The following is an 18,446-nucleotide window of genomic DNA, read 5'->3' as shown; positions in this document are numbered from 1 at the left end:
CCAGTGTGACTCACTGTGCAGAACCACCTGGGTCAAATGAATAATGTGACCTTTGAGATACTCCTCTGTGGAAAACCTGTGAACATAAACCATTCACCTCCACACTGGTGTTTCCACCCTGTGCAAAATTAGTTAAGCAAACAATTGGCTGTTTGGTATAACTCACAGTACTATGAGCAACTTTGTGCCTTGCTTCACTGTTTGTCATCAGTGAGGGATTCCAGAAGCAGATGTGAACAAGATGAACTTTTGGCTTCACTTGTGTCACGTGACCTGAACAAGTTTGACTGTAGCTTTTGGTCTGTGCGTGTGTGTCTGTGTGTCCCTTTCCCAGCACAGAGACAGCAGGCTGACTTGAAACCACACCCAGTCCTCAGGCTTCAGGAGCAGACCAGCAAGCACTGACAGCTGTAACACGCTCTAGATAAGATCAGGCTCAGCTTTGAGTCGGCATGCCTACTTCTGCTTGTTACAACTGCCCAGTAGATTGTGGCTTTAACATATCAAACTTAAGCTAAAATTAAATCTGAGCTGAACTGACCTTTTGCTTTTCCGTCTGAAATCTAGATGATGAAGTTGTTTTGGCGCCGCAAGCAGTATTTTGCCACTCAGGCCACTGTTTGAACTGTGCATGTCCTTCATCTAATCTCCCTGGATGTTTACCTTTTTCCCCTACTGCTAGCAGGCTTATCTCTCACATCGACAGACTGGGTTGTAATATAGCACTGCCCTCATTTATATCTACTTCTGCTTTCTGTGGTCAGGCAGGGGGTATTTAGAGGGAGAGTAAATCTCCTAAACTGAAATGTTCTTTTATTGAATTTTAGGTAGATTGTTTATTTTAGAGCAGTAAGGCCTGGTAGAGTAACACTGGTACTGGATAGGGCTTTATAATTCCTGTCTAGTTTTAATTTTACAGTGCTTACTTTCAGCTGTTTATTTATCCTTGCTGGTTATTGTGTGCCTCTTTTATCCCACTTTGATAGGCCCGGTTCACTTGGCACTGCATTTTTGTCCCCTAAACTCTACTTTTGCTGTGGTGTGGTTTTTCACAGATTTATTATTGTCCAATTATGCAATTTATACCTAAAATATTATCTGAAGGCCACAAGAATGATCCTTGTCATGACGGCTAAAAAAAAGGGGGTGAAAGAAGTAATCAGAGTACATAATATGGGAGTAAACAAAAAAAGCCTATATATACACTCAGTGTTTCTCACCAAAGTAAACTGTGTGAATTCTTGAGGCCGGATTTCCAGATCCAGTTCCATAAGCCATCATTTGTTTTATTTTATTTTATTTTGTTGGATGCAATCCATTAAAAGCTAGGTAGCTTTGATATCAATCTTCATCCATAGTTTATATTTCATAGTGCATCACCTAAACAGAGTGTAGTTTTAATTACTACTTGAAAATGTAATAGCAGACTTTGACTCACTGAAAAAACACAGTAAGAGTTTGTCTTAATGGATGAACTGTGGGGACAATTAAACACATTAAGTCATGTCATTTGTAAGACGATTTCATTAAAAAAAACATCAGTAAGAGGTCCAGTTCAGTATGATGAATTAAACAATAGCAGTCTTGATGCATGCTCAATCATCCAGGTAAGTAAATCCCCATAAGTTGACGTTTTGTCACTCATCCAAGTGTCTTCTTCAGTCTCAGCTGACAGCAGGTTTCCCCAAATCTTATTAACAGTACATTTGCATAATGACTGAAACTAGCACCACTGAACTCTCTGTGAATGGTACTCATGGCCATTGATCAGTGGTCTTTGATCAGTGGCTGTTGATCAATGGTCATTAGAATTTGCATATTAATGATCAAGGAACTGACCTCCCAGCCCATTGTTCCTTCAGTGGGCTGGTTTGGGTCATTATGCAAGTGTACTGTTTATAAGATTGGGGAAACCTGCAGTCAGCTGAGACTGAAGAAGTCACTTAGATGAGTGACGAAACGTTTCTCCCACTGAAAACGCTACGTCCAGATGAACAGAATCAACTCTTGGGGAAACTATAGCTGTATTTTCAGTGTGACTGTCATCAGCCTTAAGCAACCACTCGCAGCCGCTCTCCTTTTTCCCTTGTGTCTCTCATTTTTCGTGGACTAGTCTCTAGGCCTGTGTGGCTGGGGTCTTATAAATTCTTCACGGCTATATTAGTACGTTTTTGTTATCGCATTGCTCAGGTGCAAAACAAACGCAGGAAATAGAAAAAAAAAAGATTAATTATAACTAAAACTTCAGCTTTCAAAAATGTATAAAAGGACAAAAAAATGATCAGCGGCAACATTTGGCTGTGGCCGCTGAGATGATTAAATAGTCATGAGTTTATTCACGTGTTTTTGTTATTACACTTTATTAATCCTCATCATATCTGTAGCTAAAAACTGTTTTTTACCCAAACATTTCCACCTAAGGTAAAACTCTCTATATAAACTATATATCCCACTCCCGCTACAGAATAAGGTTAACCATGGTACTCTTCTCGAGAGGGACGTCAATATCTGTACCTGCTGACCGACCCTCAAATCTGAAATGTTACTCTCGTTGGTGTCAAAACATGATGCCTGCACTCAAACACTCACACTGTGGTCCACTGTGCCCTTAGGTATTGTATGCTGTGTTGAACAACCACCATATTACAACAAAAGCCTGTTTTCCAGTGTTTGCTGTGCAGGGACACAAGAAGGACCACACGTGAGACAGCTCTTCAGCCCCACCAGCACCTTTTTTACCATCCATACCTGCTGTCTACAAAACACACAGATGGAGAGGCACAGAGATTAGTGGAGCATGATAAGGACTAGATGGCTGAACAAACCTGATTTTAAAAGCAGCTCGTGGTTAACTGTGCTGTATGTTAGCTGTGTGAAATTTAAATTAAGGGCGTTAAGCCTTGCAAAGAGGTCAGCATGCTTCAGATGACGAGCATCTAGAAGACACGGTCTAAAATTTATTATAATTAGTAAGGTTATTACTTCTTTCCTCTTTGTATGACAACCAAGCGATGCTGTCCAGAACAGCTATAAACTGTTGCTGATGATGTGGTCAGATGGCATGTCATATGCCAAACTTTGTTTACTGGATACGCTGGTCTTTGTTGCTTTGTATTCATAGCTGCTTTCAATCTTCCTCGTTGTTCTCTCAAACACAGAAGCTGCCTCTGGGATCCTTTGACTTCCAGGACCACCCTGTCCCGCTCGTCATTTGTGGCTCACAAAAGACACTTCCTATTATGATTTTACAACTTGACGTTCACATTTCAAACTCGGAAAATTACAACTCTCCTGTGGAGTGAGCTCAAGCAGGCTGACGAGGGAAAACACACAGAGTGGCCACTTTGTACGTTTTGTTCATTTAGAACTGCAGCAGAATGGAAGCAGATGGGATATTGGAGGGGGCAAGCTGTTTCTGACACTGCACACACATACACACTGCATAGGTGGGTTAATGTTTAAGGTACCATGCTCTCTGAAGGCTGAGGCAGAGAAGGCAGTGTGCCTGTGCAAATCAGCTCATGCAGTGATTGTCAGTAGAGAAATGTGCTGCTGCTGCTGTGATGGGATGTGAGGTGACGAGTGCAGCTGAGGAACTCAGAGGAGAGATCGGTAGGAGAGTGACAAGTGGCACTGGTGTGTGTGTGTGTCTGTGTGTTGAGGTGATGAAGAGGTACCGTCAGCGGGGACGTGGAGCATGACTCATCGCACTGAGACGTCAGCGCACCGTCATCGCGCGTCTGCTGAGGACGAACTCCCGCTGACGTCCTCGCTGCAAAATCAAAATCAGATGTGCAGTCCTCGAGCTTAAGGGATTAACTCAGCCTCATTACGAGATCTCATTATAAATGAAACAGTCTCTGTTGTTTGATAGCACTGATGGGATTAGCCGCACTCTGATAATGTTTCATATTGTCATTCCAGATGGTGAAGGACAAAACAAGTGAGCTCATGTGCCAAAACAATGCATTATCCGCAGAGGAAAACAAGTGTGTTTGCGAATATAATAGGAGCATAAATGGCTTGGAATTCTTTGCTAATGTGCTCGTCTGTGTTTGTTTTCTGAGAACTCTGTGATGAGAGGGACCTGTCCCCTTTCCACAGGCTCAGGTTGAGTAAAGCCAAGCCCTTCCTCTTAAGAAATCTGGATGTTTTAGTCATGATTAACGCTTCAGGTCTCATACGTCGACACAACGAGAGAGAGGGAGAGACAAAGAGCCTGCAGACACAGGCTGCTCCTCCATGACAACCTGAGTAATAGGTCAGGAGTTCGGGGTGCTGCTTTTCATTCACAGGCTACACAGGGAGGCACAGCTGGCTGCTGGTAAAAGGAAGCTGTGGCTTTAATTGGTTAGATTATAGAGACACCCTTATTGAGGCAGTCATATTTCTCCTGGACACCGAAGTGACAGTGAATAATGGCCATGACGTTGTTGTCTGATGTACACACAGCACACCTCCAGGAGAGTCAACATGCGTGCTCATAAATGACTCTTTAAACATGTCGAACATGAAAAAAAGGCACCGAGGCCAGGTGTAGCTGTGCACAGGTGCACGGGGGAGCAACAACCGCCGATTCTCAGTTACATCTTGTTTAATAATGAGTCGGGGGGGGAGCGTGATAGCTCCTGTCTGTTTGTTGTGCAAAACGATATTGCAGAAATGGTGACATTTTCTCGGCGGGCGTTATCTGGTTTCGGCACATGCACATTTGACAGTTCAGACTTAGAAGGGAAATTAATTTCTGATAGCTATCTCTTTATGACATTTATTCCGCGCTCAGAATGTCACACATAAAGCAACTAGAAGCTTGTGATCAAACATTAATGTTCACAAACACAGAGGGAGGTAAACAGGAGACCTCGTTGAATGGTAATTAACGTCTCACCCATATTTTATGCTCAAATCACATTTTCTGGGGGGAAAAAAGAAGAAAAAGGAATTTTTCGATTTGAATGGAAGTTAAATCATCCAATCAGGAAGCATAAAACGCTCGGGCTCCGCTGAAGTAGGTAGACATTTATGTGAAGTGTAAGAGTAATGGAGGAGGAGGACTTTCATCTTTCAAAGAACAGGATATTTTGGCTCCTTCCTCTGAATTTGTTGTGAGCTTTGAAGTTCCAGTGTGAAATCCAAAACTGGGAAATATTTGGTTTATATAATCAGTAGACATAATGTCTGCGCAAAGAAAGAACCTGGCTGCCATTGCTTCAGATTAACATCTCAGCAGATCCACTGAAACTAAATCTCAGGGCCTGGGGCTGCATGAGAAATTGCCTCTTGACCGGAGCGTGCACACCTCCGAGATAGCTGCTTGTTCATATTGATTGATTATGGACTTAAGAGTCAATCCAGGGCTAAGATTTCCTCTGCAGACAACAGTGAGAGTGATTTAATAGATAATGACTTGCAGTGGTATATTTCACAGGGAAACAGATTGCAGTTATCCTCCCCAACACTCAGCAAGAGCTCTGAGCCTTTTTTTTTTAGGGGGTGGGGGTGGAGGGGAATAATTCATCTAGATGCCGACACACATCACAGCCTCAAAGCTGAGAGATTTCAGATTATTGCATAAGCTAGAAACTGAAACTTCCTGCTCACCTGTGAGTCAGAGAAAAGGTGTTGTTTTTGTTGCAAAGCTTTGAACTTTCTTCACTCAGTCATTGACTGCAGAGAGCTGGAGCTCGCCGGCGTCCTATTGCAGGGCAAATTCGCTCTTAGATTTTAAGAGCATATGGATTTTTATCAAAAATACATTTGTTTTAATGGGTAAATATTTCATCAAATTTCTAATTCTTCACATTTGCTGCAAGTGTTTTCTTGCTTTGAGCTCCATTAACAGTTTGTTTAGAAAAACACACACACAAAAAAACCATTTGTCAGCTGAGATTTCAGCTGATGTTATCGTGGTCGATTCTTTCCACCACTGATTGCCGTCTTCTTTGATGATAAAGCCAGATATGTTTTAGGGAGGGCCTGCCGTATGATTGAAGAGTGTCTTTCGGTTTCACAGTCAAATCAGTCCCATGCTTCTGATGCCTGTTTTTAAAAAGTAAAAATGGCAAAGGTGAAAACGCTTAGCTTCAGGCTGGATTACTGGATTACATGAAACCTGTTGGTCCATTTTTATGAACATTCTTGACCACATTCCATTTACGTTAGGTGCTTCCAGGATTCTTGTCATTTGTAGTCTGATTCTCCTTACTGGTACACTTAGTGAAAACTATAAGTCACGCATACTGTTGTTACTTCCTGCTATGACAAGAAAATATTTCCTTGTATATGTTCCATGATGTACAATAAGTTCTAGCTTTTGATGAATCTCTAAATCCACTGATCTGTTACACCAGCGGGATTACCTGAGTCCTGTTATTGTCTCACTCTTGTCCTGCACTAACCACTGCAACTCTGTGCTGTTTATGATGCTTGCTGGTTATCTCTCTCGTCATCTGTTTGCTCACCATGAATACTGAGTCAGTTCAAACAACTCTAAGCAATGGGTACATAAAAATAGTCCTCATCATTAAAGATTCACCATAACCCTGAGTAATTACTTGGCAGAGGAAGCATTCAATATGAACATTTAAGCAGAAACTGAGATTCATGAGACCAGAAAACAATGTTCAGATCTTCTATTGACCAGTTTTGGTGTCCACTTTTGTCCAATTTTGCTTTGAATTGTTACAATTTGTCTCTCCTTAGCTGACCGGAGTGGCAACCAAGAAGTTTATGGTCTTGTCCTTTCAGAGATGTCCTTCTACAGTATATGCCTTGGTTATTTGAGTTACCGTTGACCTCTGTTCTGAACTCTGACATTAATAATGAGCACTGGATATTTTCCTTTTTTATACCAATCTTTGTAAATCCTAGAGATGGTTGTTCAGGAAAATCCTAGTAGACCTGTCATTTCTGAACATCTCAAATCTTCTCATTTAACTCATAGATGGTAAAAACATGGATGTAGCTTTTCTATAGGAGAAATGAAGCTAATGCGAAAGTGTTTTAGACTTTTTTAGGGCACCAGATGGTGGTCACAAAAGACTTTCAAATCTATTGAAGTCTATTGAAGTTAAAAAACAGCTTTCTGTCTTGAACTCTGTTAAGACTTACCTTCTGAGTTCACTGACTTACTCAATCTTTTTGGTTATTTTTTAAGTCTATTTTGAAAATCTTAAGCTCTACTTGAGAGTGGAGGATTAGCTGTGGTATAAAACCGCACACTGATTGGCTACAGATTAGTCAGTCACAACTCCGAGCATGCTCAGACCTGCTCTGTTTTTTTGCAACTGAGATGGCAATAAGGGATTTTTTTTTCTTGAGGCTTCAAAACAGGACTTTACGAAACAGTGGATGATGTCATGATAGCTACATCCATCTTTCATACTGTGGTCAGGTCAGGCAAGGACAATGATACCATGTTCAATGTCACTTAAATGGCTCTTCTACCCCATTCTGATGCTCAGTTAGAACTTCAGCACATCATCTTGACACCTTTAATATATGCCTAAATGAACCGACCTGCTGCCATGCGATTGGCTGATGAGCAGCTGAACAGGTGTACCTAACAAAGTGACTTAAATAATGGTTTGGGTGAGTTGCAGAAAAAAGAGACATCTCTTTTACAGTATAAAATGAAAATATTCCAGTATCTAGTAAATTTAAACATAATAGCTAAAGACACACATTTTACTCACACTTGCACGGGCGGGACCTGATAAAGTCCTAAAAAAGAGAATTGCTGGCAAAAAAAATCCAAAATGTAGCCAATGTTCATTTGTGTTAGACATCAAGGACACAACCTGGTTATTTTTTCACATGTTACAGTGTAACCAGTGGGATCTTCGCAAGTAAACTGCACTGGGTATACTGATGTTTGCATAGTTCTGTTGCACTCACATCCTTGTGTCATTTTTACAGAAGGTACTAGTACTGACATTGACCCATGCCAGGCAGATAATTACAGGACGTACTGTACTTTCTCTACTTAATAAAGTTGTATAACCAAATGATCCTCTTGAGTCTCTCTGAAACAACTGAACAAGTACCCATCCCTGTGATTAAAAATCCACTGTATGCCCTGCAGGTAGCCCAGAGCTGAGTTTAGTTCATTTTAACAGGCCTAAGTAGAATGTGCTGTAGCTTATAAGGGGGCTTTCAAGGGGCTCAAGAACCAGTATGTAGACAGGAGATGTCTTTGATCCCTGTGAGCACAGTTTCATTGGCTCATTCTTGGAGGAGGAACTAAAAACAAACAGGAGAGGAGAGTGCATGCGGCGGCAGCAGCTGAAAAGTCTTACACTAGTAGTTTGGTTTCTTGATCTCTGACTGTAATATGAGGCTGTTTTGCTGCAAATTAACTAGTGCGGCAGCAGGCGAGGAAAAACAGCTGCGACGTCTCACCACTGCCAGGATTATAGCTAAGCTTCTTTGCGTGGCTGTATTGATGCTGGCTGTCCATCCAAGAGTCAAAACAGGCTCCGCACTGAACGGCAGCAGCAGCAGACATGTTTTCACCACCGTAAAAAATAAACAGCCTCATAAGTCCTCGTGGATTTTGCATTATCATACCACCTGCACACTGCATTTATTACGGTATATTGGGCGGTTGTAACCATAGAAACCAGGATGAGGCACATCGCCGTCCTTTCCATCATTTATGGAGCGCGTGACGTCAAAGTGACCACTATTTTTCCTCCGAGGGAGTTTTTCCTTTCATTCGGAGCAGCCAGGGGTCTGCGTGACAGATAACAGCATGAGTCAGCTGCACTATCAAACACCTTAATGAGGAAGTTTGCTAAGCCACATGAATCAAAGTCATCTATAATGAATTCATACTCGCCCCGTGACACAAGAGGGAAAAGCGCATCCTTATCTCACTTGCATTCACATGAGCACGAGAAGTGTGGAAACATTTCTGCTTTAATCTGATCTGCAGGCCCATTATGACAAAGACAACCGCATCACACAAACGCCACACAGTAAAGTCACTGCATGCTTAGAAGCAGACAATGTCCTTAGAAGCAGACAATCGGTGGAGATAACAGAAATGGGATATTCGTGGAATTTCTGCTGAGTATATCAGTGTTGTTGCTGTAACATTTCAGCATTTCATTCAGTCTGTAAATTTTGTAAGTCTATTTAAGGAATTAACTGCTTCTGTGACACCTAGAAATTTGATCCCTCACAGCCTCGGGCTCTGTCCTGCTGCTCCGACCCAGAAAACCTTCCTGTATGTCTTCTCGTTGCTCTAGTTTTGGTCAGGCGACAACCTGTAGAGTTATTTCTCTGCAACATGCTTTGAAAATGAGGAACAGATTAAAATCAGGCTTTCGTTTTTAAATAAACATATAACAGTAAAAATAACAATACAAGGGAGTCACAGCAATAATTTTTAGGTACTGTCTTAAACAGCCAGTACAGATTACCATCAGAATAACAGATTACAAACACTTCCATCAGCAGGATTAAGGAACAGAAACAAACAAATATGGAAACACAGGAACTCCGTCAATCAATCAATCAATCAACGGCTTTCATAGCTTAAAAACAAACAAGTTATGTGACTTTTGTTTGCTATAAGAAACCTCTTGCATGATGAGATGGTGTCATTTGCCACTTCAGTCCAAATAAATGTCTTCATCACAACTTTCGTGAGAGTTTGCACATCTAAACATCTTCTAACTTCATGCCGTTATCATCGACTACAAAGGATGGATTTAACTTCTGGCACTCAGCGATTTGTTGACAACATTTTTGAAGTCGTTTTTAATATTGCTTTGTAATCCATCGCCATTTCGATTCTCTTGAAAGTAGACGTGACCAATTTAGAGGACAGGGTGCTGGCTAGCTAGCTAGCTTGGCAAGGTTAATCTGCAATTAACTTTGATATTATGTAAGATTATATCTATTCTTAGGAAAAAAGAGGGTTAAAACAAAGTGGACCTATCAGAATCCACTTTGTTGTACTTAAAGTGTCTAAAAGAACAACAACGTGTCAGCAAGACAAAATATCACTCACCTTCCACTCAAAATGGCCGTGGCCTGAATAAAATTCCTCCTCCTTATACAAAACAAACAGTTTTATACGATTACTGATCCATACATTCATCCACTCCGTTACCTGCCTATGCGGCTTTTTCTCCCGTTGTTTGGTAGATGGAGCTAAAGTGGCTCTTTTGATGTTGAACGTTGCTGACCTCTGCCCTAAAGGATGCCCTACTTCATCCTGTTTTACTCTTAATAGGACCATAATTCACGAAATTAATATCATGCCGGAATAAATTAGAAGACTAATAAAGTCACAAACTCCTCAGAAAAGAGTTTGTAAAGCGAGAATTAATTTCATTTTGCAAAGAAATTTGACTTCTTTTTGCGATCAGAAACGTCGCCCCCCTGCTGGTCATTATAAAGAAGTGAGCTGTAAGTCTTTAGACTGAAGTGCAATTTAGGTTTAGTCATAATTTAGGTGTTAATGAAGTTGTCCATTTCATCACTTTTTGCACACATGCATTCATTTTTATTTAGTTATCGTCTTGTTGTCGTCAGAAATGATGAATGCCAAAAATGATTGGTCAACAAAATTAACACTGGGCCGTGTCTACCCTGTAAACACAGTTTATAGTCGGTATTCAGTCATTGTTTCAACTCTAATTACAAGTTGCTAAACGTCTTGATGGATACTCAATCACCCAGGTAAGGAAATGATTCTGATCATCTGGGCATCATCTGAAAACGCTACGTCCAGATGAAAGGAATCAACTTTCTGGGGAAACAAGCTGTTGAGTTTAAACAATAACTCCATACAACAGCCTCCTGCCAAAATACCAACTGATGATTTCCAACAGCTGCTACATTTGTTAGTTTCTAGAAAGAGTCTTAATTCATAGAACACCAAATACACAGCAAAACTTGCCGGTTCAGACTACGTGGCTACAAATCTTGGGTGAATAGAGCATAAAACAGCACCAAAGAACCTTTAATAGTTAAATCTAACTTTTAGCTTTGTTTAGTTCTATAGAAAGTACAAAAAAATTGCAATGGTTACACCATTACACATCATTAATTAATTAACTAATATATGACCAAAGTTTCTCCAACAGCAGCAGAGAGAGGCTGCCAGGAGTAAGCGGAGGGGGGCGTCGACTCTGCAGCTCACATTTTAGGAAGTTGACCTGGGCTGTAGTTACAGGTTCAGGTTTCACTGGGATCTTGCAGAGAGGCCGCACCCCGTCCAACAGGCTCTGCTTCCTGTTTGCACTAAAAGGACCCTTGGGGCTCATTGGCTAAGCTCGGCGTAGTAGCACACTGGTGCGGCGCTAATCATCAGTGACCCGTATGACACTTTAAACCTTACAGATCTGTCAGCAGGCTGTGTTCTCAGATTACTCTCAACATCTCGAAAGTCATGTTTATTTTGTTTAATGCCCGTGCCTGTGCGCGACTTCAGTTTCATTCGCAGGGTAGCACATCACTTGGAGTTAGTCGAGTGTTGATGTGGCACATTCGGTTGCCACAGTTGACGTTGAAGCAGCTGTGTGGCTGCAGCGGTTAATAAGAGATGAATCATCACTTCCCAAATATTGTGTCTCATCCTTTGTGAGTCATAAGCAGCAAAGTGTTTCTTCTGTCTGAGAAAATCGATCTCTAATGACATGATGAGTGAGAGGTTTTAACTCTGAACAAAATGTTCGATTCACGATGTGGATCTCTTTGTAGGCCAAACAAAATAACTTCTTTCTTTCTTAAATGAGATATTTAGGTTTATTTTCTATTCTCGGTAGAAACTAATCCAAATCTCTTGTCAAGTAGAACAAATATGTGAAGCAGCTTGAGCTAATTCTGTGATAGGCTATTTATAGTTTTAAGAACACTTTGCTGTTCACTGTACTATGCACTGATTTGCAAGTCTGAATGTGTATATTCAGTATAGAGCGCTCAAAAGTCCACGTTACATAATGATGGAACAAACTCTCAGAAAGTCTCAGTCGCTGCTCACTATAACATGTATGTGTATCATTATCGTCAGCAGTGGTTCTCAAACTTTTTCTACAACTCAAAGCTTTATAATCCACTTTATTAGATACACTGTGCTTGTACTGAAGCCCCAATTCTTCATGGCACAGATTCAACAAGATGGTGGAAACATTCCTCCAAGATTTTGGTCCACATTGAATTAATAGGGTCATATGAATGCAGTCAATGTAGATTTGTTGGTTGTAAATCCATGGTGAGAATCTCCCATTCCAGTACATACCAAAGGTGTTGGATTGAGATCTGGTGGCGTTTTAGTGCTATATTTGGCAAGAAAGCCATACTTATTGTGATAAACTAATGAGACTCATTTTATAAACAGATTATAAATTCTGAGTCTTTATGGTGACTAAAAGAAGTTTAGTTGGATGTACTTTCAGATTGTAGTGGTTAATCAGTGGATTCAGGGGTGAATTCCCACAGATCCCCTTTAATCTGGAACCAGGCATGTTAAGGTCGGAGTTTGCCGGTCTCTGCCTGAATTATTGTTATATGTCAGGCACTGTTACATAACACACAGTCTGGACATTGTGTAATATTTTTAGATAAGAGCAGAGAGAAGCAGCTACAGTAAGCGTACAGACAGTTACAGTATGTGCAGTACGAACTGATGGTGTTACATTCTTCCTATGCCTGCAACACGCATGGCGTGAGCAGGATATGATTAGAAAGACCAACATTACAAAATGCAACACAGGCCATGTGTTTTTCAAAAGCTCAACTTCTGTCTCTGCCGCTGCTCTCGGACACCTGTTGCACAATTCAGCTCTCTGATCCTCGTAAACACGCAGCGGTATGCAAAAACAGCTCATTGAGGTTAAATAATTAAAAGAGACTTCTAAAAGAGTTTTTCGAGATGTGAGGGCGGGGATCTGGCTCAAGTTTCTGGGGGCTTGGCTCAGATGCTGGTTTTACACTCCTGTGTGTCCTGCGATAGTGGATGAGGTCTCCAGAGAGGGGAGGTGAAAGGGTAATCCGATCCCACCTGCTGACACAGCCTTCCAGGATAAGGCCGAGGATACAACTACAGGTCCGTTAGACAAAAAGAAACTGTGCCACTGACACAACCAGTGTGAATATTTAATAACCTCATTTTAAAGAAACCCTTGTATTATCACTTTGCAGTAAACAGAGACTGAATGGGGGTCTGCAGGAACACCTTTGTTTTGTGATGTTAATGAAATACTTATGCTTTTGGTGTTAGTTTCTATTATTGTTTCATCTCTTGTCGTATTGCAGTCACTTCAGAGTGAACCTTTAAAAACGTAGCCTTCTGTCTTTGCTCTCTCTCTCTCTCTCTCTCTCTCTCACACACACACACACATGCACATGCACACACACACCATCTGAATCAGAGCTTCCACACAGAAACTGATAATGGGCCATTGTGTGCAATGTGGTCACAGGAGCCAGATGATTGAGAACCAAATTAACTTTCCTTCTGAGTGACTCTTGAGTGAACTGAACACATTGACGGCTCCAGAGTTCATACCAGTGTCAAATTCTGGTCTGTTTAAGTGAACCGGGGTCTCTCAGGCATCTTTAAAGTTGTTGCTTTTAAGGTCTGTGACCTGTTGGATACAGTGAAATTTAACACACACTGTACTGAGAGCGTACCAGCGCAGAGAGAGGCATAAATATCAAGTCAAATATCAGAAAAGTGATGACAGTTATTTGCTACTTTGTGTTCATTTATTATAACCTCTTTTGTTCAAAAGAGACTTCCAGTAAAAAAGATACCAGACTGATCATCACTTTAATTCTGTTGCCAGAAAATTCTAATTTTTTGAAACTGAAGTGTTTTTGGAATTAAATTTGTATAATTTTTGCTCAAAAGTTTATTCAAGTTTTTCAGGTGTCAAAAACTCACAAAACGTCACGTATCAAATATGTCACACTTGGGCCTACAGGGTTAGGAAATTTACCATGTGATTTCTTGTTAGAAGACAAAAGTTCTGTATAAGTACCAGTGTTTTTAAGCAAGACAGAAGTACAACTGAAAATCATGTAAAAAAAAAAAAATCTTTCTAGCTGTGTCTGTGTCTTTAAATTTAAGAGCAGCATTAGGAGATGAGAAGTGGTGCTTTTTGTTCTTGTTGGAGATTTTCTTGTAAAGATAAAACACAAGCAGTGACGTGACTAAATAATCCTGGAAGCTAACCACCAGCTATCAGTTCAATATCTGGGTCACAGAAATGTTCCTTGAGACTAATGTGTCCAAGATCGCGCCACCTTTTCATTCACAGTGAAATTCATCCAGATTAAAGCTCTCTAAGGCTGAAAAGTTTTAAAGCCGAGTAGTGCCATACTGTGGTCTGGGAAGTGCGGGTTCAGCCACGTTTTCCTGAAGCACATCACTCTACACTCATGGTATTCCCTCTGGGACTTAATCAGCGCTCCAAGCTCATCGATCTTATTGCCCAATACCTCACAGCCCCCATGATGATAGCTGGAATAGACGGTTTATATTTCTTCCTCTTTGTTCTCTGCTTAGATCCAGCTCTGCAGCCCCATTACTTCCTCCCTGGCTCATCAGAGATAACAGTACTCGTTCCATTCAGGATTACTGATGTACTCAGTGCCATCAGTTGGTCTCATGTAGAAACAATTCCACTGGGAAAAACGAGAAATTAAGGCATACAAAGTAATACAGTTATTAGCCATTAATAACAGTTAAGACAATAGCTTAAAAACACACACGCACAAGCTGCTGCCATCCTCTGGCATCTAGCCTCCTTCATACTGACTGTGTTTGTTTTTGTGTTTATGTGCAGAGAGCCTGATATTCCAGCCTGGGCTCCTTTACTCTACCAGCTGCAGCTGCTGGACTTCAGAGAGAAGCCGGACCCATTAACTCTGCCCATTGCAGACCGCATCCGCATCGGCAACCAGAAACGAGAGACAGGGAATTTTCATTTCCAGAGGGAGGAATACAGCTTGGCTGCCAGGGCCTATTGCGTGGCTCTGGATGTGCTCACCACACGCAGCAAAGGTAATACTCCCTTACTTTTGACTGTGCCAAGGATGCTTTGGCAGAGATAAAGAAACACACACACGCAGAAAACACAAAACAGGGCACATAAAACACACACTCTAAGAAACCTGAGACACCTTATTGCCACATCAGCCGGGGATGACATAACAGGTTAGCGCTCTCCTCACTTCTGCCGTCACACTAATCGCTTCAGCACGATGTAGCGCCACGTCCATCTGAGCCTGGGGCCGTGATCGTTTTTTTGGCTTACTTCTTTTGCATAATCAAAGCTAATCAATGGTCTTATTTTTTCTACTTACTTAATCACTTTGATCATTGATGAGGCAGGGTCGGGCCGAGAGGGAAATGTGACTGAACATGTCAGCAAAGAGAAAAACATGCACTGCTTCATAATGCAACAATGACAGTAGACCGGTGAGCCAAGTCACCATGGCACTGAAGAGAGGAGTTTATCAGGGCATCGAGATCATGTAATTAGTGGATGAGAAGATGACCAGGAAAAGGGAAAACACAGACCTTATCTCTTACTTGGGTCATTTGGAGCCTAACAGACAAACACCAGCTCGGCACACACGAAGATTTAAAATCAATACCATCAATTAACTGGTAATCACGTAAAAGTAAATATGCTCTTGCAAAACATTAGAAATGCAAAACTCAATTTTGTGTCATTTTTTTTTAAGTAAGAACTTTTAAGTTAACTGCGTGGATGGATGAAACACGGTAATTTGAGCTGAAGTGTTCTATTAAATGTGGAAAAAAGGAATATTTTCACTTCTATGTCAAACGCTGTTCAGCTTTTAAAAAGAAAAAAAAGAAAAAGTGTTTTGTTTGAAAAGGAAATGGTGTTTGAGTTTGAGGTTTTCAAGCTCAATATTTTGGCTTTTTAAAAAATTAATTTAATAAGTAACAAAATATTATTAAATAAGTCATTTACGGGAGAAGAGCGTCAAATGAAGTAAAACTCAAATAGATGACAGCCTAAATTATTTGTAGATTAGAGCTAAGCAGATCAATCCAAATATCCATAGTATCAATACCAACACTGATATTGGTTTCGGATCGATACTAGCTCGATAGAATCAATACTTTGTTTCTATCCTCTAAGTTCAGCAGGTGGCCCACATAATAGCCTATAACAAGCGAGCTTTAGAAACAGGCGCATTTGAATAGCTCCAAAAAACACAGTTTCAAAATACATGAGTTAGATTTTGGTAAATGTACAATGATTCAACTCATGAATCATGACATGCTGCTCTCCCCCACATAAGCTGCTTTTATAGGTTAAAATATCATTATCGGTATTGGTATCAGCAATACTGGCCCTGCATTTACTTGATATCGGATCAATGCCAAAATTTGCAGTATCGCACATCATTATTATACATTCAGTTTACAACAAAACAAAGAACCTAATAACTTTGTATAAAACACTGCAAAACACTATGATCCTCATGTTTTGGCTTAAATATTTGCAGCTAACTGGAGACCAACCAGTTGTTTCATACCTTGTCTGAGCACATTGAAGTGCAGTGCGTGTTGTTAGTGTGACCGTTGCTTGCTGCGTCCAGGTGCTATTTAAAAAGGTGACTCACTTGGACTCGAGTACAGCATCCACGTAGTGTGATGCCTATTTCATATCACACTGCTTTCAATGCTTCCTCAGCTTTCCTGTGTTGAAAACGCTTTGTTAAGCAATTAACATATATGTGGGGACAGTGTGTCACTGCTTCCCCAATTAAGCCACAAAATGCATAAAATTATGAACCCCTTTTTCTCTGTAACAGCGCTTTTCAAGAGCAGGTGTGCACATAAAGAGGGAGAGTGCGAGTGCTGAGAAAAACTGAAGTGTTTTAGGGCCTGGGTCATCAGGGGCAGTGTGAGCGTGGGGATGAGTGGCCTATAGTCTGTGATAGTTATTGCTATGATGTGAGTTGCATGAAAATGAAATTGTGGTTGAACAGTTAACACTGAGACACTGACACAGACTCGTGTTTCGATTAGCTTGTGAAAAATGGGTCCATACATGAGAGTCGTCGGTCCTTTTAATGTCAGATCACATTTAAAATAGCTGATTCTGATTTGTTTTCTTTGCAAATTGCCACATCACAATCCTGACATGCAAATATTTGGTTAGCTAATGTTGTGTTGCAAATCGATTTGCCATTTGGGCACAGCATGTATTATGCGTCATTCAGTAAAACTATGTTGCATGTTTTTCACGATTGACAGCCAAAGCACTCTTTGGCAAAAGATCAGCTTAATGGATGCAAAAGTTGGTTATTTTTTTTCCCCGTTTATGCGTGATGTACATAATTTCCTAAACATAACTGTCTTTTTTCAGATACGTTTTTGTTTTTAAAGGCAAAAACAGGCGCAGTAAATCCAACACGTTTGTTCAACTTGCTCAGGTGCATTTGTGTGGCACATTCACAAAAATGTAGCCCCTAAGCTGCTAACATTTATCACCCATCATGCTCAGGGCCAGGAGTAAAATCCCTTTGCACTAACCAGTGCTCATTACTTCAGTCACTACTTAAGCCAGTTGGACATCTTTGAGCCTAATGGTAAAACCATGCAGGACAACGATAAAGCATCCAGCTGAATGCAAAAACAGCACTAAATAACTTCATAATAACACCGAGTTTCTCCCTGAAGGTCAGCTATGAGTCAAGATATTACAGATAGGCAGTCGTTCACCCTCACGTTTACACCTATTGTTAGTTTACAGCTGCCAATTAACTCTACATGCATGTTTTCGGGCTGTGGGATCATTTCACTCTAATGAAAATAAAGCTACAGTTGAAGCAGCAGGGTATGTTATAAGCCATGCGTCTCTCCCTGTGCAGATGGTAATGATGTTGGTGTGAAGGAAGAGGAGGAAGAGGTGCAGGACTACCGCGTGAAGTGTTTGAACAACCTGGCGACCACTCAAGTCAGACTGGAGCAGTTTGACGAGGCTCTGCACACCAGCCGAGACGTTCTGACCCTTGAGCCGAACAACGTCAAGGCCCTCTTCAGGGTAGGAAAGGTGAGGACGTATAGACAGTGCGTGCATCTAATTTGAATCTGGCAACCTATAAGTTGAGGTAGGTTTCCTGGAAGGAAGAGGAATTTGTTTAATATAGTTAGCTTTTTATTATTTTTGTGGGTAAATAATAGCAGGTGCAATATTGCTATCTCCCTCTCTGTCAGTTTTTGATTTATGCTTCCTCCAGCTCTGCTCACACTGCAGGGTTTCTAATCTCTTTCAGCTCCTGTCTGACAAGGGTGAATACAAAGAGGCTATGGAAGTGCTAAAAAAGGCCTTGAAACTGGAGCCAGCCACCAAGGTGAGATGATATGGGTGAGCAGGTCCTTCTTCCAAAGCTGCCTGTGAATCCCACATAAAAAAAAAGAAAGAAAAAACAGAGGAAAGGTC

At 41.0% G+C, this 18,446-nt stretch overlaps 1 protein-coding gene across 1 annotated transcript in view; it reads left to right on the top strand.

Annotated features, from left to right (window-relative positions):
- The window catches only part of fkbp16 (FKBP prolyl isomerase 16), a 33,510-nt gene that overhangs the window by 12,595 nt on the left and 2,469 nt on the right, over positions 1–18,446 (top strand). Inside the window, exons 5-7 of the mRNA XM_003440611.4 lie at positions 14,805–15,022; positions 17,875–18,056; positions 18,280–18,357. Coding sequence (XP_003440659.1) covers positions 14,805–15,022; positions 17,875–18,056; positions 18,280–18,357 — 478 coding nt within the window. The remainder of the gene's footprint in view (positions 1–14,804; positions 15,023–17,874; positions 18,057–18,279; positions 18,358–18,446) is intronic.

The sequence above is a fragment of the Oreochromis niloticus genome, linkage group LG7 (assembly GCF_001858045.2).
Source record: "Oreochromis niloticus isolate F11D_XX linkage group LG7, O_niloticus_UMD_NMBU, whole genome shotgun sequence".
Lineage (NCBI taxonomy): Eukaryota > Metazoa > Chordata > Actinopteri > Cichliformes > Cichlidae > Oreochromis > Oreochromis niloticus.
The sequence above is the reverse complement of the archived record's forward strand: the minus strand, read 5'-3'. Positions and strand labels throughout refer to the sequence as shown.